The 23994-nt window shown below is 28.8% G+C and overlaps 1 protein-coding gene across 3 annotated transcripts; it reads left to right on the top strand.

Moving 5' to 3' along the window:
- The first annotated feature begins 31 nt into the window (after positions 1-31).
- LOC122271279 (protein KRI1 homolog) lies at positions 32-23878 on the top strand. Of its 3 annotated transcripts, none has more exons than XM_087169075.1 (3): positions 32-178; positions 2704-2794; positions 21163-23878. In XM_087169075.1, exon 3 carries the CDS (start codon positions 21209-21211, stop codon positions 23774-23776), a length of 2568 nt encoding a protein of 855 aa, XP_087025201.1. In that variant the 5' UTR covers positions 32-178; positions 2704-2794; positions 21163-21208; the 3' UTR covers positions 23777-23878. The 3 variants fall into 3 exon arrangements, with proteins under 3 accessions (XP_087025201.1, XP_087025202.1, XP_087025203.1); XM_087169076.1 differs by having other exon boundaries at positions 69-363; XM_087169077.1 differs by having other exon boundaries at positions 82-1187.
- The last annotated feature ends 116 nt before the right edge of the window (positions 23879-23994 follow it).

The following is a 23994-nucleotide window of genomic DNA, read 5'->3' as shown; positions in this document are numbered from 1 at the left end:
TCAATGGATAACCTCAGTAGTCTCGGCTGCTGTAGGCTTCAATTTTTTTAAAAATAGGGAAACACCTCAACTCTTTGTTATTCCTTGCGATGTTTTTATTTTGGAGCATGGTTTTGTGATTTTTCATCTCCATTATCTGCAATCTTTTAGATTTTTAATAAATTGTTTTATTATTTCAGTATGAAACTCAATTTCCATAAATATTATTACTATATTCATGCTTTTTAAATTTGTGTAAATCGTTTGATATTGATTGTATTGGCGTTCATTGCAATTATGTTGACTTTATTCAGTTATTTAAATAGAATAATTTTGTTTCTTATCAAAAGTTGTTATCCCTTTTATTAGGGAAAAATAAGCAAAGTGAATTTTCTATAATTTATTATCTAACACTGCATATTTATTTTATCTGGTTGCTCTTGATTTATCTCATTTTGATGCTTTTACTTTTAAATAGGTTTTCGGACTTAATATAAAGTTCCTACTAAAGTACTTTGCTTACTTATTTTTAAAAATAGCTTACTGATGTCTGTTTTTTTATAGTTAGAAATACACATTTACTGACTCGGTAATTTTATCAGCTCAGTGATTTTATTAGACAAAATTTCCATCTTTGCATTCAGATTTGATTCAATATTTAATAACAGGGTTGCCACTCCATAGGGAAAACCTGGAAAATACAGGGAGTTTGGAAATCACATAAAATAACAAGGAATTTTGATTTTTTCTTTACGAACTGGGAAAATGCAGGGAATTTTGTTTCTTGCTTTTGTTATTCAAAAAAAGTCTTGACAGTGCAAAGAGTAATCTATGGGTATTTAACCATGATATTTCAGCTGTACTAAACTATTTCATTTACCCAACATAGCTCTCACAAGAGCACGGTGATTGTTGCTTCCTTTTAATATATTGTGGATAGTATGTACACAGTATTTTTTTTCCACATTTGAGTGGCAACCCTAACTAAGTTTATTAACCTTCCGATAGACGCACGCACCTCATATGTGCATCTTTACTGCACTTCCACCTCCTTTGCCGTCAATAGATGTTTCCGGGAGACGAGCCTAATGTTATCTTCCTATCTTTGGATTACCCAAAGGTCCGTGTACTCCCGACCTTCGAACTTGTCGATGGACAGTTGCAGCGGCTCAAATCACCCCATAGGTGCAACGCTACCATTGACCCAAGTATTATGGATATAATATTTTTATGAATTAAATATCTATATTTTATCTTATTTTCTGCCCTACTCAACGTAGCAGGTATAAATGGTCAAGTTATATACGTAAAAAATTGCTACAAAGTGAAAAACCGCAGAACCTTCTTGAGTCAATTGGCTAAACAACTTGTGATGGATGAAATGATACGACGCAAGAGCAAGAAAATTTTATCTTCAGTACTTCGCTTTCGATTGGCAGAAGAAAACTTCTCAAGCCTCAGAAAATCAAGCCAAGAAAAGAAAATTGTGCGTGCCATGTCAAAAAAATAAACAACGAAAAAATACAAAGTATACTTGTGCTACTTGCGGAAAACACTTATGTTTGAGTAATGTAACAACAATTTGCAAAGACCTCTTGCAAAAATTCTTGTTCACATGAAGGTAGTTCTGAATCAGACAGCCTCTAAGATAATATTTTTATGCTAGCATGTGATATTGAAATAAGTTGTTCCGATATGCAAGACTCTCAATGTTTTTTTACAATTTTACTTTTCTTTGTTTTTTTTATGTCGTGCAATTATTTGTGATACAGTTTTTTCATATATTTTAGTAATTAAATAAGTTTTTTCATACTTTATCTATCTAAAGAATCTTAAATAGGTAACAATTAACTATTTAAACTAGAATAAATTTCACTTGACTTTAAAAAAATCAAAAATACCTTATAGGTGCAACGCGAATAACCATGTCGGAAACAAGAAATAACAGAAAGTTAAAAGAAGGATGATGCAACATAACTTTGTAAAAACAAGGCAACTGAGGATATAATCATGTTGTGATCTGTTGCGCTAAAAAGCTAAATAGATTTTTATTTTATTTTATTTATTTTTTTTTTAAGAAAAAAAAGTAGAGATTTGCTATAAATTAATGGAGATGTCCGTATTGTGATCTGTGGCAGTATTGTCAAATCTTGGCAACTTCTGGTTAGTGGTCTGCGAAAAACAGAAAAACATCACAGAAAGGGACCAACTCCTCGTATATATAACTCATAGCCATCCCCGGGCAAACATCTACATGGTTTTTTTTTTTGGTTTTTTTTGCAAGTTTAAAATCTATTTAGTACCTTGGCGATTGTAGTTGACATGACAGTTCATGATACAGAATTATCCCTATAAGTTATGCCTTTCAAGTTGTCCTCCTATAATGTTCTTTTTTGCGTTGCCTCTGAGGCTCTGCCCAGAATTAGCCAAAACTTGGCAATTATTTTGCCCCTAATCACATTACGGAAATCTTCCCGTTCCAACCACTATCACCAAGGTACCAAATGGATTTTGTCATTGTAATGAAAAGGCTTCTGATCTATCTTCATCTACTCAAAAAAAAATTTTCACACTTAAAAACTATAAAAATATACTCAAATTTCTCAAAGACAATAAAAAAAGTGAATAATTTTACAACAGTTTCTCATCTTTTTCTCTCTTTAGCAAATTTAACAAGAGTTACGGACATTAGCCGATATCTAAATTCATTATTTTTCTTTTTAGCCTATATTTTGCTATTGAATGATTAAAGACACCAAACTGTACAGACAAAAAGTATAAGCTGCAACTAGGACTAGGAAGTAGTCATATTGAAGTAAGTTACAAATAAACTTGTTTTCAGCAATTTTATAAAATTTTAATCAATCTACTGAAATGTGTTTTCTAATAATGTTTTCAAACTTGTATTCAACTTGTTTTCAGCGATTTTATAAAATTTTTATTAATCTACACAAATGTGCTTTCTAATAATGTATTAAAAATTTTGTCTAATGGTACCTTCAGAAGTAAATTATTTTGCAACTTACCTATTTATTATAGCAGAATTTTACTTTTAAATGAATTTTTATCTTAAAAATCTATTTTATTTGCGGTTTTTACTGTCCCTATATGAATTGTGAAAATCATAGTTGCTAAGCCACTGAACTATTGTAGTGAAGGACCCTTGTTCTATTCATTGTTGTGTCTTCAAGTTCACTCAACTTCAAATCAGTGAACTTTGGTAGTGAAGGTGGTCAGTGCACAATAGTAACATTGCGGTGTCATGCCTAGGTCTCAAAATTCTTGAACTTTAATCACCGTAAAGGACCCTTTTCCAACAACTTGCTGTTGTAGGACCGTTTCACTATGTTTTTTAAAAAAATTGGTGTTTATATACATCATGCTCTCCATAAAAATTTCTTATCTGCCATTCTATTGCCGATGATTGATTTATTATTTGCCATATTTTTTCATGTTTATATTTTATTGGTTGTATTTCATGTTCAATATTATTTCTTATTGACACAATTTTGATAACATTTTTGTTGTTTAAATAGTCCTTAAAATAGTGTTTTAATTTTTTATGTGCTATAATTTTTTACGTGCTTTTTTTTTTTACCTAGCAGTTTATTAGTTTTGTGTCTTTATTATTTCATGTTAATCCAATTTGATTGTTTCTAAAAATTGTGTTTTTATTTTATTTTGTGTCTTCCTTCCTTATTATGATAATTTTTTACTTGGTGTTTTAATTCATATTAAGTTTCGTTGGCTATTATTTGTGTGATGTATAAATATAATATCAGAGTAAAGTGCACAATTTTATTTCTTCAAATTGTGCTGAAGAAAGCATCAAAACATAATTTTGTTGTTAGTTTTGTCTAAAAATATTAATTTGTATAATTTTGAGGTTGGTTTGATTTGTTTCAAAAGCACTGTTATATACAAATGCTTGTATGTGCCTCAATATATTATATCATTATACATCCTTGTTTTTTGCCAATTCTTTCAATTTCCCCTTATCCTCAGATTAATAATTGGCTATAGTGTTCATCCTAAAGCTATTCTAAAATTCTTACCAGTTTATTATTTTTATATAAATAAATAATTTAACAATAAAAATGTTGGACAATATGTTATCTGTATACACCATTTCTTCATGAAAAAAAATATTTTAAAAATTGCACTGACAAATATTGTTTAAAACACAATTAGCTCTGTCAGTGCCTTATTTCTTATATCTAGTAAGAAACATTGGTAGTGAAAGGGAATAACATTAGATTCTGTTAGCACACATGTTAGTGTTTCCGTAGAGTCTTGCTCCATGTCAAAATTATATCTGGTGTTTCAAGCTTCTTCTTCATTTCCTTTTTCTTTCACTCGCTATAAGACACATAAATGCACTATAAGTAACATAAATTATTAATTGACTTATTCAGTCTTTAAATATAAAAATATATTTTAATTTGTCCTAAATTTTCTACAAGAAGTAACTTTTTAGCAAGGAAACTGTTTTATCAAAAACGAATTTTTCTGGCTTTTAATAACAAACTTGATATGTAAAGGCTGAGTATAGTTGTCATTATTTCTGAAGCAATTATTTCAGACAAAAAATATGCTTGCTTTACATTAATTTTATAGATAATAAATACTTTAAATGGTTATTAAGAGAAAAAAATATAAAACTGTTATTCTGATAGTCTACTCCATAAAGATACAGTATATTGAACCTCTTTTTTTCTTCTTTTTTTGTTTAACTCTTACAATTCAACAGTTACAATGCAAGAGCTAGAAATAGCTGAGAAACTAATAAAAATGACTAGGGATGTAACGAATATTCGGCCACTACTCGGTGTTCGGGTTATTCGGCTGAATATGAATATTATTAGATATTTGGCTGAACAAATTCATAACAATAAAGAAAGATATTTTTTTAAATGTGCTTTTAAATATATTTAATCATGAATATTGCAGAGTTACATTTCACTGCATTAATTATTAGAAAATCTAACATTTACTCAATTTAAGTTGTATAATACATAAGTGTATTTAATAATGTTACATAAATTAAAATGTTTTCTTGTTGCAAATTTATCATCATATGTATTTAAACAAGCATTGGAATCTTTTACATTAAAATACAAATATATATAGTTTGTTAAATAGAAGTGTGAATACTATCTGAATCGGCAATTAAAATTTAATGTCTCACTGGGTAGTAAGTAGAAGTGAAGAATATTTATATTTTAATGTAAATAACTTAACATCCTGAATTAAAGAAAATTAATCTGTTAAATGATTTTAAAAAATTGACATATAAGTTTTTAGTTTTCTGGGTTTTAATAATTTTTCTGACAAAAAAGAAAGTTAAGAATACATTTAACAGTAGTAATGAGTTCTTATTTTAAATAAAATAGCATATAAATTACAAGTATGGCTATAACTAAAATATGCTATTATAAATTATTTAGATTTATAAAAGCCATATTGCCTTGTTATTGGCATCAAGATATTTAAATTATTACAAAAAATAAATCAAGTTGTTAAAAAATTTTTAAGTTTACAAAGATTAAAAAAGCAATTTTGTTAATATTTATTTCATTTCTAATTTGAAAATTACAATCAAAAGAGAAATTTTTAAAAAGTAAGTATTCGGCCCCATCACTATTCGTTACATCACTAAAAATGATTGAACACAATAAAATGTTAAGTGAAGTTGGTAAAAAAAGTATCAAAGCTCTCTCAATTGAACTGAAATAGTACTTCTTGACCTTCTGATGATAGTACTTCTTGACCTTTCTGTGATGTTTAAATTTTTTCTTGTTCGACAAAAAAATCGGGAAATTTTATAATTAAAATTTGAAACATCATAGGACTTAAAGCAAGTCCACTGGGTTGTTGTTTGACATTAGAAAAAATCTGTTCACATAAATTGGTATCAAAAATCAGTGCTACTATTGCTATTTTATACTTACTTCTTCGAGGAGGACCTTGGCTTCCTTTACCTTATCCTCCAATTTTCGATTTTTTTTCTTTCCAGATCTCTTTCTACTTTATCAAACCATCTTTTTCTAGGGTGCCCGACCTTCCTCTTTCCCTCTAGTTTTACTTTATAGATTTTCTTTGTTGTTCTTTTCTCACTCATTCGCTTCAGATGTCTGAGCCATTGTATTCATTTTATTTTTATTAAATTTATTATATCTATTCCTTTACATAGATATAATACTTAACTTTAAGTTACTAATTCTCCTAAAATCCCCATCTTTGATTGGTTCATATATTTTCCTGAGGATCTTTCTCTCAAAAGTCATAAGTATTTTTTCTTCATCATGAGTGATAGTCCAAGTTTCTGCTGTTTATAGGACAGTGTGTCTAATTATTGTTTTATTTAATTCTAGTCTCAATTTTCTTGATAGCAGAAAAGATTTAAACAACTTAAGCATTGAAGGATAACATCTGTTTCCAGCTGCCAGTCTAGCCTTTATCTCCTGATTTAATTCCTTTTTTTTTCAATGATAATTGAGCCAAGATATTTGAATTTTATCATCCTTTCAAAACCAAGTTCAGTATTTACTGCACTCATGGTTGGTCTGTTTTCTCTGTCAATAACAATGCATTTAGTTTTTTCCCTTTTAACCAAAAGTCCCACAAGTTGTGCCTTCTTTTCTAAATCCTTATATGTTTATATTAGACATTTTTCTGCTCTACTATTTTATACTACATTTGACTATTTAAACAATATAAATATCTTAGTTAATAAAATTTACCGTAAAATGCTATGTTTCCATTATGATACGAGGGTTGCTATTTATATTTCTGGCCTAATAATGAAAAAAAAAAACAAATATGTAGGATCAAAATTGGTTTTATTGTTTTTCAAAATATTCTCCATGATGATCAATACCCTTTTGCATGCGTTTGAACCAATTTTCAAAGCACTTTTTCCAGTCCGATTGAGGTAACTATGCGTTTTGAATGCATCAACTGCTTCTTCGGGGTTTGAAAATCGTTGTCCACGTAATTTATTTTTGATGTGTGGGAATAAGAAGTCATTGGGTGCCAAATCAGGGCTGTACGGCGGATGACCCATCAGTTTGATCTTTCGCTCCGTCAGAAATGCCTTTGTTTGAGTCGATGTACGAGAGTTCGCATTGTCATGATCAAGAATGATTCGCCTGTTCTTCTGCTTTTTTCGAATTTCTCCGATGACTTCTGGCAAACAAATGATCGTGTACCATTCAGAATTGACCGTCCTGCGTTGCTCTAACGCCACTGTTGCCACATGACTGTTAATGCCGAAGAAACAGGCAATCATTTCTTTCAATGTGCTTCTTCCTCAAACAACTTTTATTGGTTTTGCCTCGTCTTGGAAGACCCATACAGTTGATTGCTGTTTTGTTTCCGGCTCATATGCATAGATTCATGATTCGTCACCCGTGTAGATGTTATACACAGCCTTTGATGTACCTTGAACGTATTTTTCCAACATTTCCTTGCGCCAATCGACACGAGCCTTTTTTTGAGCATTTGTCAGATTATGCGGGATCCAACGCGAACAAATTTTTTTTTACCCTCAAATATTCATGCAATATTTTATTGATGCTAGTCATACTAATGTCCAAAGACGCCTCTATCTCACGGTATGTCACATGATGATCTTGCTTTATCAGTTCACGCACAGCATCGATCTTTTCTGGCACAACAACGGATTTTGGATGACCCGCACAGGATTCGTCCTAGATCGAACATCGACCACGTTAAATTCGTTATACCAATTTTTTACAGTGCTGTAGGATGCCGCTTTATCGCTGAATAAAGAATTAAGTTCATCGAAGCACTCTTGTCTTGACAATCCACGTCGAAAGTTATGAAAAATAATGGCACGAAAATTTTCACGATTCAATTCCATTTTTTGAAAGAGAAGAACTTTTCAATTTACTGTCAACTACACAAATGAAGCTATAATATTAAATCATCTGCTGAATTTATGTTTAAAAATATCAAACTTTCGATTAAAATCGTCTGCGGTCGCCTAGCAACACTTACTGTTGCCAAGGCCAGAAATATAAATAGCAACCCTCATATCAACTAACATAATTACAGCTCATTATTATAAAAATATGAAAGGTCATTTTTTAGCCCTGTATTCAAACAATTTTAGATGTGAATAAATTGCAGATTACTTCTATTTACTTTTTTCATTGCATTTAATTTTCGCATAGTTTGCTTCATTCATAAGAATAGTGTAGCAAAGAGATTTGTGCCTTATTGCAGTTTTCAATATGGATGCATTAAGCTAAATAAGCTTCACTTTTCATTATAGATGCATTCTTAAAAATTCAGTGAAATTAACGAATTTAACATTTTTCATAATCTGCATTTCTGTGTTTACTATTTTTTAATTGAATCAAGTGTGCTTACTCTTATTCTGACTTAAATAAACATACAATCGGACTTCTATTTAACAAACTTCCAAACTTTTTCGAAGGACCAAGAACATTTTTAAAATTTCTTCGTAAATTAACTTCTAAATAGCGAAGTGAATTGTCTATTTAACGAACTATTCTTTGAGATCCACTTTCCCTATTTCCCAAAATATTTCAGAACATTTCAAGCTTGTTAACGAATTTTATGGGGGATATGACCTTGAATTGATTTTCGAAACCACTTAGCTTTTAGAGAAAACAGTAAAATTCCTTTCCTTTTTTGTTTGCATTTCGAATGAGAAACTCAGACATAATTAACAGATTTTATTTAACAGATTACAGATTAATTAACAGATATCAGTAGCAATTTAAACCTAAAAATAATGTGGTAGTATATAAAATTACTTATATAATAAATGCAGCTTAAATTTCATACACAAATGTAACTTTTTTTTAGTTGAAAATCTGTGTAGTATGATAGTGTAACACTGGATAATGTTTTGTTCTATTCTTGCTTTCCATGCAGATTTCTTTTATGGTTGGGATTAATAAAATAAATAGTAGATACTAATTTACAAGATAAAGGTGTATCAATTGCTATTTTAATTATGTCTAGTGTTTATAAATTTAGAACCTATTTTGTGTTGATTAAGTATTTTAAGGGGTGATTTTCTATTTAACGAATTTTCCATATAATGAACTTATTATCAGGATTTAACAACTTTGTTAAGCAGAGTACTTTATTAAGATTTATTGAATTTTATTTATCTCATCTTCTTAGCAATGCCCATAGTATTTGTAATACTTTATTATTATCTATATTAACTTCTACTATATCAGCAGATAACATATGCATATATTCATTTTTTTATTAAAATCGTTGCAAATTAAAATATATTTTTTAATTATTATATTAATGTATTTGAAAACATATCTTTATGCTAAATTAAAAATTATATGTCTTGCAGAATCAATATGTCAAACATTTGTGCTCCTTAAAATAAACCTTAAATAAACTGAAAATAATTAAAATAAACTGATTCATAGTCAGAAATGGGTAGGTAAAAAAAAAAAATCTTTTTTTAAATAAAAATTAAATCTCACTTAATAACATTTGTTAGAATGATTATATTTTCATATATAGCAGTTTAATTTACAGTTTTAAAGGTAATGGACAAACTAAAATTCTTGCTCACCACTATTTTCAGATTTTCACTTTTTTGGTGACTGAAACCATAAAAGGGTGCAGTAGAATTGAAACATATTTATTGTAAAAAATAGTAATACAGTAGGGAACCGATTATCCGGAACGATCGGGACCATCGCTATTCCGGATAACTGATTTTTCCGGTTTTCTGAATCTCAACAAAAAGCCGTTTTTTTTTTATTGTTAAACCCAACTAAAAAAAAAAGAAAATATTTGGATATAATCTTAAAAAGAAGAAAAAAACGATGAAGTAATACTCTAATGATTATTTCCAAAATGATGGCAAGGTAAACAAACATCTTTAAAAAAAGAACGAAAAATCCTGAAATCTTATGAGGAAAAACGCATTTTTTTGAAAAAAAATGGCTGGAAAATTTTTCGAATTTCGTTCCGGTTTTTTGATCTTCCGGTTTTCTGATTTCCGGATAACGGGTTCTGTACTGTATATTTTTTTTTTTTTTTTTTTTTAGTGTGGTTACAACAAAGTTTCAATGATTCTAATATTATCTACAAATCAGCAAGAATGTTCCCATATGCATCATGTTCATGTCCGCATGCTAACTTTCTTAGCTAAAATTCCATTTGTGACTCACAATTTCTTTGGGATACTTATTTATTGAGCAAATTTCTAATTATAAGTAAATTATAAGTCTTTTTAGCAAATTTCTTGTGCTATGGTCTTAAGGGTTTTCCGAAGTAGCTTTTTTATATTTACCCACATTTTGCATGTGATGACTAAATATTGGATAGTAGTGGGATTTGAAGCACAACATTTTACAGGCCAAAACTTACTCGTCTGCTCGAAAAACTCATTCACCAATGACGAGTGAAAATTTCATGGCCTGATATAAACTAGACTATAAACTTGATTGATCGTTTGTCGTAATTCCATTCATTGTACATGATGTCTAATGATAATAACGGATGCAGGTCTACATAAAATATCAAATAAAGGCTTGAAAACATTTGAAAAGAGATAAATTTATTACAAATATAAGGAATTTTAATTGAAAACTAATATATATTTGATATCTTCTTCAGCACGACAGCCCCTTACAGGCCTTGGCTGCCTCAACCACGCGTAGCCTCCAACACCTATCCATGGCGACTTTTTTCCAGTTGTTAATCTTTAGTAGTGTCATCCAGCCATCTAGTTGGAGGTCTTCCTCTGGCCCGAGATCCAGAAGGATTATTGAAGGTGGCGATTCATAGTGCATTGTTTTCTGGACCTCTCCAGATATGACCAGGCCATCTTAATCTATTGCTTCGGATGACCTGCACTATCTGTGGCTGTCCATAGAGTCTATATAATTCAAAGTTGTATCTGATTCGCCAACAGCCTCTTTCCTGTACTGGGCCAAAAATATTTCTAAGGATTTTCCTTTCAAAAGCACCAAGGGTACACTGAGTTTCTGCATTTAGTGTCCATGTTTCACTTGCATAGAGCAATGCAGGTAGAAAAAGAGTCTTATAAATTTTAATTTTGGTTTTTCGTCTGATAAGCGTGATCGTAATTGCTTTCTTCGTCCAAAAAAATACTTGTTTGCCATTTTAATTCAGTTGTCTACTTCTGTTCTTATGCTGTTTTGGTCATTGATCATTGTTTCAAGGTATTTGAATTCATTAACCTTTTCAAAATTGTAACCATTTATGAATAAAGGATCATGATTTACAGTGTGGCTGGAGATTCCATAAATTTAGTTTTATCTTCGTTGATGGTAAGGCCCATATTAGTGGCAGAAGTTTCAAGAGCCAGATAGGCCTCTCTCACTGCTCTCTCTGACCTTCCTATGACATTGGTGTCATCGGCATATTTGATATAGGATAAACAATTTTTATTCTATTTTTTTTTTTTTTTTTTTTTTGACATTTAAAGAAAAATTTGCTCAAGCGCACTTTTATCATCTTAGCATAAACAATACATTTTCAACATTTATAATAGATAGTTATTTTTTTTTTTTAAATTAGTGTGAATGCAGAAAGCTGTTCTTTTATTGGATTTAGGATCTGCAAATTTTTGACACTCTTTGTTGTTTTGTTTTACCATTTTCATCAGTGTCACTTAGTACTTCTTTAGCTTCCGCTACCATTTCTAGAACCAACAACACTGTAAAAGTGTTGTTGGAATTCTGCATTTCCTGCAAATTCATCATTTCTGCAAATTTCTAAATTTCTGCATTTTCATCAACTGATGCATGAACATCAAACGTGTTGTTTGAGGAGTTTTCCCCTAACTGTAACTTTTCTCTTCGTCATCGTTATTATCAGAAGTTACTGTTTTTCTTCTCAAAACATAATAATTTCAATATTTTTTGTAAATGTCAATAGAATTTCTGAATAAGAGACGCGGGAATTTGTTACTTTCATAAACAACAGAAACGGGTATTATTGACATTATAAGTATATAATTTGAGACAGTACTATTAAAGCAATACAATGCAATCAGAAAAATAAAAAAGGTGCAAGAACAATGGATCAAGATTCAACTGTATTGATTCAAAAGCAAATTTATCAGATTTGTGTGCTTAGAACAATTTTTCTTATCTATTTATCATTGACCTAGTCATTTTGTTTGTCACTTCAAATTAAAAAAATATATTTACAAATATTGTCTAGATATGCCTGGGAAAAAATTTTAACTACGACTTTCTATTAGTATCTGTTCCTATGCAATTCAGCTTTATTTTGTGCAATCCATTTATTTTATGCAATTTAGTTTAGCTGTAATGAAAATTCTTATATTTAGTTCATACAATAAATTTAAAAAGTTTCTATTTAGTAGATATGACTTTTACAGATATTTTTAATGCCAAGAAATATATAATTTGGATCTATTATTGGGTATTTATGATGATTATGTGTTCAATTGAAGAAGAAAAAAACGATGCCATTTTTATCAGTTGTTAATTAATTCTCAAAAGTTAACCCTGTGACTGTGATGTTAGTAGTTTATCTCTGAAAATTTAAAGCATTTTCCTATGTTATTTTAATGATTATATAATATTTTTCTAAAAAGACATCAAGAAAAATAAACTCAATATACTTTTAAAAAATTTAGTGTGCCTAAGATAATAAAATTATGAGAAATTAAATCATAGAAATATTTTTATTTCTAGGGTTCAACGAAATATTTCTAAACCATATATTTAGTTGATTAGTTTATTAAATTCTTTATATTGTACTATTTTTTTCTAACTGTGTATACGATTTGAATTTTGAAGTGGTTGGTTTGCTTCTATTTCGAGAGGGCCCTCAATTGAAAATTATTGTTTTAACAAATTAAAAGTCCTCTGGCTTGGACCAATAAAATCCGTGATTATTTTGATGAAGTATTTTTGTTCAAAAAATTTTGCTTCAACAATTTAGATTCTTTCTTACTTATTAACATTGTTTCTGTTTACTTTCTTCAGCAATAAGTAGAGGCTTTCGATGTTTCTATTCCCTAATAAAATTTCTTAAATTATATATGATGAATAAAATCAACGTTCGAAAGCAATTGGCAGGGTCACCCAAGCCCGATTGGTTAATGGTAGTGAGTTAAGAAGGATCCCAAAAAAGTCCAAAGTTTCTGAAGCTCTGGCAACCCCTTTTTATGAATACAGTGGAAAGTCGCGTATCCGGAATCGGCGAGACTTTCCGAAGTGCGGATAATCGATTTTTCCGTATAATAGACCCCCAAGGTAAACAGAGATTAAAATGATCTGAATCTAAGAAGCAGAAATTAAATAACATTATTTTTCGGGCAATAATGTTTTAGTATTAGAATGATATCTAATCAATCAAAAACAAAATATTTAAAAAATAATAATTATTGCTATTATAAAAATAAATATAGGAAACTAAAAAAATTTACAGTTATGAAAATATTAATTGCTCTCTCCGCCATTTTGAACTAGAACGTTTCAAGCAAGAAGGGGAAATTCCCGTTGTTCATTCATTAAGGTGGGTAGGTGAAGAAGCAAAATTCATTTCCTTCTTACTTGTCATTCAAGTTGAAGGGGGGGGGGAAGTGACAAGTTCTTATTTTCTCTCCTGTCATTGGCTATCAATCAAGCATAAAGGCGTGGCATGCTGATTGGGTTCTCTTTATTTTTTCTTGTGTGACTAAAGGGGATTCCCCCTCCACTTTAACCTTTGCTGTGTTTACCCTTTTTCACAGTACTTCTTTCCCTAACACTTTATCAAAAAGGTTCCAGGAAATGCCTCTTTTACTAGCCAGCTGCGCAGGAAAGAAGGGGGGAGGGGACTCAATTATGCTCTTTTGAAAACAAATCTCCCCCCCCCCTTTCTTGCATTCCAGGGGAGGAGCGTTACTAATGGTACGGTCTTGGTAGATACTCTGTTCTCTTTTCTGTTGATTTATGGGTTTAATGCATGGATCACTAGAAGCTAAGAAAGGAAAAAACCTGTCAAAATACTTTTTTTTTTTTTTAAGAGAGTGGGGAAGATGAAGAAATGTTTGTTTATTTTGATTGTTAAAAAGTGTCCCGGAAATTGACCCTTCCGGAAAAGGGACGTCCGGATATGGGACGTTACACTGTATATAGTTGAGAGTAGAAATATATTATTATTAAATACTGAAAAACTGGCTGAAATATGCACATCTAAATTTTAATTTAATTTTTGTTTTATTTATTTATTTATTTTTTTAAGAAAAAAACTTTTGAAATGGCAAAATAAAAACAAATAAATATTTTTCTTATGAATTGCTTAATCTACCCATTAATTGAAGAACCATGCAATCAGGATTGTAGTGATTTGAGTTGAATGATTTTTTTTAAATATATATGATTTAGATTTACCAAATTTACAAGAAAAAGAAATATTGGTTTTAGTTGAACAAAAGTTCAGCTTCTAAAAATGATTCAAATTAAATGCATACATTTTAATTGAACTGAACTAAATTTATATTGCTAATTAGTATTATGTAATGTGAAGGATACACTGAAAGTATTTTAGGTACTAGCATATATGGCAGTACTTTTACTTTCGTTACTTGTACCGCCGGTACAAGTAAAAAGTACGTACTTTTACTTGTACTTCGTTACTTTTTAAATTTAGTACTTTTACTTGCACTTTCGTTACTTTTTTAGGGAAAAAGTACAAGTATTTGTAACGGAAATGTCGAATGAAATCGTTACTTTTTTCTAAAACTCGGTAAGCTTTCGAAAAAAAAATCCAATCAATAGCCAATCGTAAAAAAATTATATGTGAAATATAATACTGCAGTACATTCTAGTGCTCCCGTGGAGAGCTTATTCAGCGTGGCTAAGCACGTTCTGAGAAATTCTCGCAGCAGACTCAGTGACACCACTTTCGAAATGTAATTATTTTGCAAAATGAATAAAAATATTAATTAACAAGTTATTTTCATTCATTTTCGAGTTTAATGCATTTATTTAATGCATTTTAAATTAAAAATGTTGGATTTTGTTATTACGTTTTTCAATTTTCCTTTTGAACTCTCTATTAATACATTTTTGTCTTAATGCATTTTTTACTAAATACATTTTTACCTAGTACATTTTTTACTAAAATTTTGTTTATGCCCGACCTTGTCAAACAACGCCCAGTCAAATCTATAAGAACTTCAGAACAATTTGTGCTATTGAAAACTATTATAATTACCATTTTAACTCTTGAACAGTAGACTGTTTTGTTTCAACTTATACTGCACATTCAATTATTTATTACTAACTTAAAGATTACAAAGCTATCTGAAACGGCGTGTTTTCTTTGTTTATGTTTGTGCTTTTAAAACGCATCTCTATAGAGTAAAACAATTTTAAATCAATGGTAATTTAAATAAATAAAAATAATAAACTGAAAATTAAAATCAATAGATAAAGTTTCTTTTTCATGCAAATCCATGAAAAGTTTGATATCAAAATTATATTTGATTTTAAAATTATATTATACGATTAGATTATAAAATTATATTATAATATTCTTCCGAATTTAAAAATAAATTAATGTCCATACCTTTCAAAATTAAAAATAATTAACTAAATAACAACAATTTTGCAAAAACATTAAAGACCATAAGAATATTATTCAATAAAATTTTAGGTTACCTTGAATTTTCGATTTCCTAGAAACGTACTTTTAAATCGTTACTTTTTTTGTTTAGTACTTGTACTTTTTACTCGTTACTTTTTTTAAAAATACTTGCACTTTTACTCGTTACTTTTTTTAAAAATACTTGTACTTTTACTCGTTACTTTTTAAAAGTAACGTTGCCATATATGGGTACTAGTATAAGCACAGGCTTGAGACTTTTTACTGATTTCCATCTTTCTAAACTTAAGAAAAAAGTGCTTACTGTCTATTTTTCTTTATATTTTGTTGTTTTACATAATTATTATTTCATTCTCTTGATCATAATATATGTAAAAATATTAAAGACAAGAAAAAAATTAGTGAAATGTTTAGCATAAGGAAAAGATATATAATCTTGTTATCAGCTCACACTATTGTAACCACACACAAAAAAAAAAAAATGCTTTCTAATGAATCATTTTTCTTCTCTTTAAAAAAAAAAAATTTCTTTGTATTTTGAACTTATTTTATGGGTTCTATGTACTTGCAACTCATGCTCAGTAAATAAAATTTATTATTATTTTTCTTTTATTCATAAATCTATCTTATTTTCTTTTTGTATCTATATATATATATTCAAACTTTCTGCTTGTTTCTCTCTCTCATGAGCAAAAGCAGCAAAGATTTATATTATTCATTTTCATTGTTCGTTTTATTATACAATAATTGAAAATCCAAATGCAAAAAAAAAGTTAAATGACTGTGCAAAGAGAATAAATTTAAAAAAATTCAAAAATGTGAATTTCTTTTTTATCAAATAATTATTTTAAATATTGACCAAACATGTTTAACTGTATGACTGTAACACATAGGGAAAAAAAATATTTTTTTTAAAGAAAACAATTATCTCTAACAATGCTTTTTTAATATATAAATTTTTTTGCATGTATACATACTTGCATTTGTTTATTTCATATATTAAAAATAATCTTTTATTTATTTTCGAAAAATAAATTCTTGAAATTGAATAAATTTAGTAGATTAGAAATAAAAGAATTTTCTATCAACCTCATGCAGAAATTAAATAATATTAATTACCTAACAGATCAGAAACAGGCCAACTATCCAAACCAAGATTTTGAACGACGCATTTCATAAATTGGACTGTCTCAAACAAAATTATAGAATAGAGTTTAACTCAACTACAATTAAAATCATTTCTGTTATATTTTACAATTATACAACCAAAACAAAACTGTGGGTCGACAAAATAATGCAACCGCTTTTATTCTAATACATTTTCTCATATTTCTCAAGAAATACTTATCAATGAAGTTTTAATTTTTTTTTAGGTTTGAGGGACCGACAATAAATTACAAACAGAAAGTAGTGTTTTTTAACACCCTATGCCAAAAAATGTAGCAAAAAATTTGAAACTTGTTACTATTACTTAGCTTATTCTATGCAATAATTGCACAAAAATTCTTAAACTCAACTTTATATAATGGACATTTTTAGAAAATACTTATTTAAGTTTTTTTTTTTTCCCTAGCTTTAAAAATATTCAATTCAAGTAACCAAAATGTTTAGAAGTTTATTAATTACAAATTTTTGCTTTATAATTTAAAAAAATTCGTTGAAAGTTATGCAATGTGTAAGTAATGAATGAAAAAAGTTTGTTTTGAATATCTTAAAAAGTTAACAGCAATTTTCTAAGTAGTTTTTGTACTTTTTAAAGGAAACTCAAAATTATAAGGGGTTTCCTACAAATATTACTTTCTATCATTTGACAAAATTAAATAAAAAATTATAATACCTTACAACAAATGTTCATACACCAAATTATGATTGTATAGGCAAAGAAAACATGCAAAAGAACAGATACTTTTATGGGTAATACATGTAAAGATGCTTTTTTTTTTCCCAATAATGTAATGTGTAATTTTTAATAAATCTTAAAATTCTTAGAAAACCCCTTATTTGAATTATCTTTTAAAAGACTGGATACTTAGAAAATAGCTTTAAATTTTTTACTTAAAATTGAACTTTTTTTATTAGTTGCAAAATACAATTCACTTCAAAATTATGAAGAAGAAAAATTTTAAATTTACCTCTGCACACGCAGCATAAAAGAACTACTTTAATTACTCATGTCTTGTGCTGCTTTAAACAAATTTTAAAGCAATAATTTTGTAATTAATTTAAATTTCTGCAAAAATATTTTTTATTTAATTGAACATTTTTTCAAGTTATAGCAAAAGTCATTGTCAGTCAAAATTTATTGTCAGTCCCTCAAACCCAAAAGCTTTACACTTCATTGATAATTATGAGAAATTGCCTATGCTAAACACTTCTAAATTTATAAAATAATTCTCTTTAGTATTTTTTGAGAAAAATCTAAAAATGTTTTTGTGCTGTAAAAATTATTGTAGAGGTGTTTCCACTATTTTGTCCAACCACTGTGTGTGTAAATTTGGATGGAGCTTTAGTTTGTAAATATTTTTAATTGTGTGCTATTGTTATCACTTAATTTTTAGTTGTGTATTTTTTGTAAGAATTATAAATTGATTAATAATATGCTTAACAAAACTATAAATAAATTTTATATTTTCTTTTAACAAAAATCATCAAAATTTAAAAAATCTTGGTTTAAATAGAAATAAATCTGATAATAAAGGAAATCTAATTAAATCAAATAAATCATAGTTTTTTTTTTCTTTCGTTTTTAAAATTCAGAAATCTAATTCCATTACTGAAATGAAATTATTTGAAGATTTTATTTAAAATATAAGAAATTATAAGTATGGCTGTATTTACTTTAATTATTTTTTTAATTAAATTCAATATAATAAATATTGTTTTATTTACATTTGTTGTTTAATAAAAATCTCAAAGATTAGGTACTTATTTCTTTTTTTAATTATCTAAGTTTTCTACCTCACTACATTAGCATTTACTGGAAATTATCTTGATTTATTTTATTCAGGCTAGCATGTATATTGTTCCGTTTACATTTGTTATTTGATAAAAAGCATGAAGAACATGTATGAAATCTCTTGATTAATCATTGTGTGAGTTAGCAATGTTCTTTTTGTTCCTTCAGAATAAACAAACATCAATGTCTTGAATTATTTCAGTCAAGCATCTTTTTTTTTTTCTCCTGACACTTTTCTTTGTGTTATTTTTCTCTCTCCTTCAGCTGACCTGTAGGATCTCATAAAGCATGTGAGGTCATTTTGACAGATTTGATTGATTAGTCACACCTCAAGTGTGACTTCAACCCATTCAATGTGTCTTAAAACTTCAAGTGTGCTTCTTTGTATAATATTTTTCTTGTCAGTTCTTAGATTAGAAATGTTTTGTTTGATTTATTTGTGCATTTAAACTATTGTAAGTAATCTTTTTAATTAGTTTTCATTTTTAAGGGCAAACTCATGTAGTAAAATTACAGTCATTCATTGTTCCTTTTCTGTTACACAGCAGTTTTCGTGTCCTCCTTTTTCTTCATTTTTTTTCCCTTATCAATATGTTTCATTGTCATTTTAAAAAAAGTTCTTTATAAATAAATGTGCAGTATTTTTTTATTCTTTTAAATAAAACTGCTTTTTTTTTCTTTATTAACCATTTTGCAGGTAGGGGACTATAGAATTGTTTTAATATTTGTGAGAAAACTGTCCATATATATATTTCTTTTACTCAGCAAGAAAGATATTTCTTTTTGCTTTTTTCCGTCGACAACAAAGAATTAGAATATCAAGCCTATTTGCTGTCAAAAGCATGAAAACTTTTATTTCCAATGAGCTGCACAATCGGCCTTTGCGATGAGCAGACCTATTGTGTTCTCCTGAGGTGGTATCCACTCTTTCAGGACCACCACAATGGGTGAGATACCGTTGGTCATGTTAATTTGGACGTCTAGTTTCTGCCACACTAGATGGCAACACCGAGACTATTTGGATGCAGAAGTGCGCTAGGAATTTTAATTTTTGCCGGAAATACCAAGAGCATGAAAACTTAAATGTGCATATTTACAAATACCTAAATAAAAATTCTTTTCTCACATGGCCAACAAAAGCTTAAACAAACTGTGGAAGAATCTAAAGGTATCTTGTGTGTTTTTCACCAAAACTATATAAAGTATTCATGCTAGAAAAACTGTTTTTAATAAAATACAGTTTAATGCATAGTTATTTTTTATTAGTGTTCAAAATTCTCCCTATTTTAGGAATTTGTTAATAAAACTTTGATTAATTAAGCATTTTCTGATTCTTTTACTGACTCCATTAAATGGCACTTAGCTTGTATTTGGTTTATTGGAATTGCTAAATAAATTTCAAATATTTGTCAAAAACAATTTGCAACAGTATGTAGAGACATTTAAAATAATTAAATATGCAGGATAATATAAATATACATCCTAATTAATTGTTTTATTAATTATATGACACATATTTTTCTTCTTTTATAATTATTGGTTTATAAAATATAATTTATAAAAAATGTTAATTTTGCATCTTCTGATTTAAAGAGAATTGGTAATTATTAAACTATAACTACTAATACAATTGCAAAGAGAACTTGAAGCTGGCTTTTTTAATAATTTGGCAACTTGTTTAAAAGATATTTTTCATCTATCCTGAAATTAAAATTAAATAGAATTTTAGAAAAATCTATTCTTTTTCTGAGTGTTACTCTACACATATGACTGAATTCACTGAAAATCCATTGAGCATAGCTCCCAACCCTACAGGATTTACCTGTAGACTGTTGTATTTTGCCAGTTTCTCCTGGTCTACTGGTTTAATAAAAAATCTCCTGGTTTTTGTATTAATACACAAAATTAGAAAATTCCCTAAAATTGAGTAAATTTCCTAACAAAATTCCCTATTAAAATAGAATTTTTCCACGATTTATTGCTTGTTTTTGAATATTTAAAAATGTATTACTAATACATAATAAAATGAGCCTCGTTTATTGTTATCAGTTTAATGCTTTTTTTTTTCCCCCTTCAAAAATATTTACTCAGAACTCCCTTTTTTTTTATAAAAAAATTCTTTTAATTATCAATGAAAAATTTAATGTCTTTCTATTCAGAATTGTTTGTTGACATAATAAAAACATTTCAAGTTAATTTAATATCAATCATAAATGGAAAACAGTGCAGACCATTTATAGTTAATGTAATAAAGTTTTTGTATTTTGATAACAATAAAAATTGCATAGACGCAAAATATTTACTACATTATGCAACAGTTATCATGAAATTAATATTATTTCGTAAAATGTGATATTTTTCATACTGGATTTTTTCCAATCTATATTGGCATTAATGTATTATGTTAAAAAAAGTAAAATTGCTACATACATATTTTTAAGGATGAAATAAATCGCTAGTATCAAAATATTCCCTTTTGTTAATTTACAGATAGTTATTTTATTTATTTTAATTTTACTTATTTAAATGTTATAATACTGAATCAAATGCATATTTTACTATCTGAAGCCCTAACCTTATTTTTGTATAATTTATTTCAGAACTCTAACCTGCTGGTCATACTTCACAACAAGAGGGTTAAAAAAAATGTCTGATAAAGTTAAACTGTTTGAGTCTGATTCATCAGGCGAAGAAAATGAAAAAGATTTAAAAATAAACAAAGAGTATGCAAACAGATACGATCAGTGGAGAGAAAAAGAACTTTTGCAGAGATATAAAAATTTGCAGGAAGAAGTCAGTAGTTCATCTACGGAGAGTGATGAGGAAGAAGAATCAGAATTCGATGAAAACTTTTTCAGAGTACTAAGCCTTTTAAAGGGTAATGATCCTAAAATTTATGATGAGAACTTTGTTGCTTTCCAAGATCCACCTCCTGAGTCGAAAACTAAAACAAAAAAATCAAAGCCAGTTACTGTTAAGGATTATGAGATGAAGATTCTTCTTGAAAAAAATGGAGATATTGGCCAAGAAGAAAGTCAGGAAAAAAAGAAGAAATCTGATGAAGCAGAATTGGCGAAATTGAAAAGTGTTATTATGGATGATGATGACGAAGATGAAGAAGATTGTATTAAATCACTTGAACCGGTACAAAGCAGGAAACAGTATGATAATGATGAAGAAGGTGTGATTAAATTTCTTAAAGGCTGTGATGCAGAAATTCCAGAGGATTCCAAAAAAGATTTATCCTACCTTCAAAAGTGTTGGAATGATCCAAATTTGGATGAAGGAGAGAAATTTCTTAAAGACTTCTTTTTAAACAAAAGGTATTTAGAAAAAGATGATGACTTTCATGTTTTAGAAGAGCTTGAAAAATTAAGTGAGGATGAGAAGATGGAAGATGCGCAAGAGCAATTCGAGCACAAGTATAACTTTAGATTTGAAGAACCTGATCCTGATTTTATTAAAAGATATCCAAGGACTATGGGTGATTCTTTGAGACGAAAAGATAGCAAACGTAAAGAGAAAAGAGAAGAGTATGCCGAAAGGAAGCAAAGAGAGAAAGAGCAAAAAAGAGAAGAACTCAAGCGTTTGAAAGCTGTGAAGCGTAAGGAGATTGAAGATAAGTTTTTTAAATTGCAGGAAATCACTGGCAAAGATAATTTGAATTTCGATGAAGATGATATTGAAAGTGATTTTGATCCAGATAAGCATGATCAAAAAATGAAAGAGCTTTTTGATGAGGAATATTATGCAGTGGAAGAAGAACAAAAACCAGTATTTGAATATGATGAAGAAATCGATGACGAAGACTGGAATCATTGGTCTAGGTCTGAAAATCCAGACGTCAAAGAAGAAGTTGATGATGTTGAAACTGCTACCACAGCGGAATGTTCTAATGCTGATGATGATGAACATGATATTAATGCCCGAGCTCTTTTTGTCAAAGAAATGATGGAAAAATCCAAAGACAGAAAAAGAAAAGGAAGGAAAAAATCTTTATTTGCTAGAGTCTTATCAGATCCAAAACCTTTATATGATCCTGATGGTAAATCTTTTGATGAATATTTAGAGGAATACTATAAATTGGACTGTGAAGATGTAATTGCTGACATGCCTGTTCGATTCAAATATCGCCGAGTAGTTCCAAATGATTTTGGACTCTCAGTTGAAGAAATATTAAAAGCTGAAGACAAAGAATTGAATCGCTGGTGCTCTATTAAGAAAACTTGCCAATACCGCCAAAAGGACGAAGAAAAATATGACGTGCAAGCATTTAAGAAGAAAGCCCAAATTCCTGCCTTGAAGCAAAAGATTTTGACCAGTGTTTATTCAGAACCTATAAAAGAAGATTCAGAAACTGATGACAAGAGTGCCCAGACTTCTACTCAGAAGAAAAAGAGGCGAAAGAAAAAGAAATCTAAAACTGTAAATGTTGAAAGTGAAATGGAACCAAACATTCATAGTAATGATAAAGAGGAACATGTTCAAGACAGTCGTCAAAATATTGAAAGCCTTGTGGAGTCTCCAACTTCTAAAAAGAAGAAGCATAGCACTAATAATAATGAAGAATTTTGCACTGCAATCAATGAAGAAAAAGAGGAGTCAGATTTGACTTGCAATAAATCAATGTCAGATGACAATAATGAAATCACCAATTCCAAACGAAAACGAAAAAGGTCAAAGAAAAACAAGAATGCAGATTCAGAAACTGTTTCTGAAACACATTCTTTTGATGCTCAAACAAGAAATAGTACTAATTCAAATTCCAAAAAAACAACTTTCAGTCAAAGTGCCCTAGATAATGACGAAAGCATGGATATTACTTTAGATTCTCCTAAATCAAAACTAAATCTTAGTACCTTAGAACATCCCTCCAAAAGATTCAAAAGTGAACCTGTTGATTATGGCGGTGTTTTTGAAAACCAAACAACTGAACCAGATTCTGTGAATAAAAGTAAAAATACTGAAAATGATGGTAATTCAACAAATGAAACCACTTCCAAAAAACGCAAAAAGAAGAAGAAGAAATCTAAGAATGCTAACAATGTGGAAGGTCAACAAAAAGTTAAAAAACCTTTCTATTCATCTTATAAAAATCAATCCAGGCAAGAAACCGATAAGAGACTTTCACTGGCAGATAGTAGATATGCTGCTTATAACATTAATCCAAAGAAATTTAAAAATAAAATTATATATTCTAAGCATAACAAATAGTGTGTGTTTTAGCATTCTTTTTAATATGTAATTCCAAAATTCTTTTTGTTATTTGTTTCTTATAATGAATGTTTTTCAAAAATAAATAACTGTTACCATTTACTTTCAATTCTTGTCTATTGAAAAGAAAATTTTGCTGCTAATGTGAAAATGGACTTGAATCAGCATTATGATTACAATTACACCCCACAATTCCAAGCATTGTTGACTTTAAATTA

This window comes from Parasteatoda tepidariorum, chromosome 8, assembly GCF_982258835.1.
Source record: "Parasteatoda tepidariorum strain Cologne lab strain chromosome 8, Ptep-v5.0, whole genome shotgun sequence".
NCBI lineage: Eukaryota > Metazoa > Arthropoda > Arachnida > Araneae > Theridiidae > Parasteatoda > Parasteatoda tepidariorum.
Note: the sequence above shows the minus strand (reverse complement) of the source record. Positions and strands in the feature narration are given on the sequence as shown.

Bases quoted from the DNA above. Each gene is read 5' to 3' on its own strand.
- LOC122271279 (XM_087169075.1), top strand. From the start codon at position 21,209: ATGTCTGATAAAGTTAAACTGTTTGAGTCTGATTCATCAGGCGAAGAA.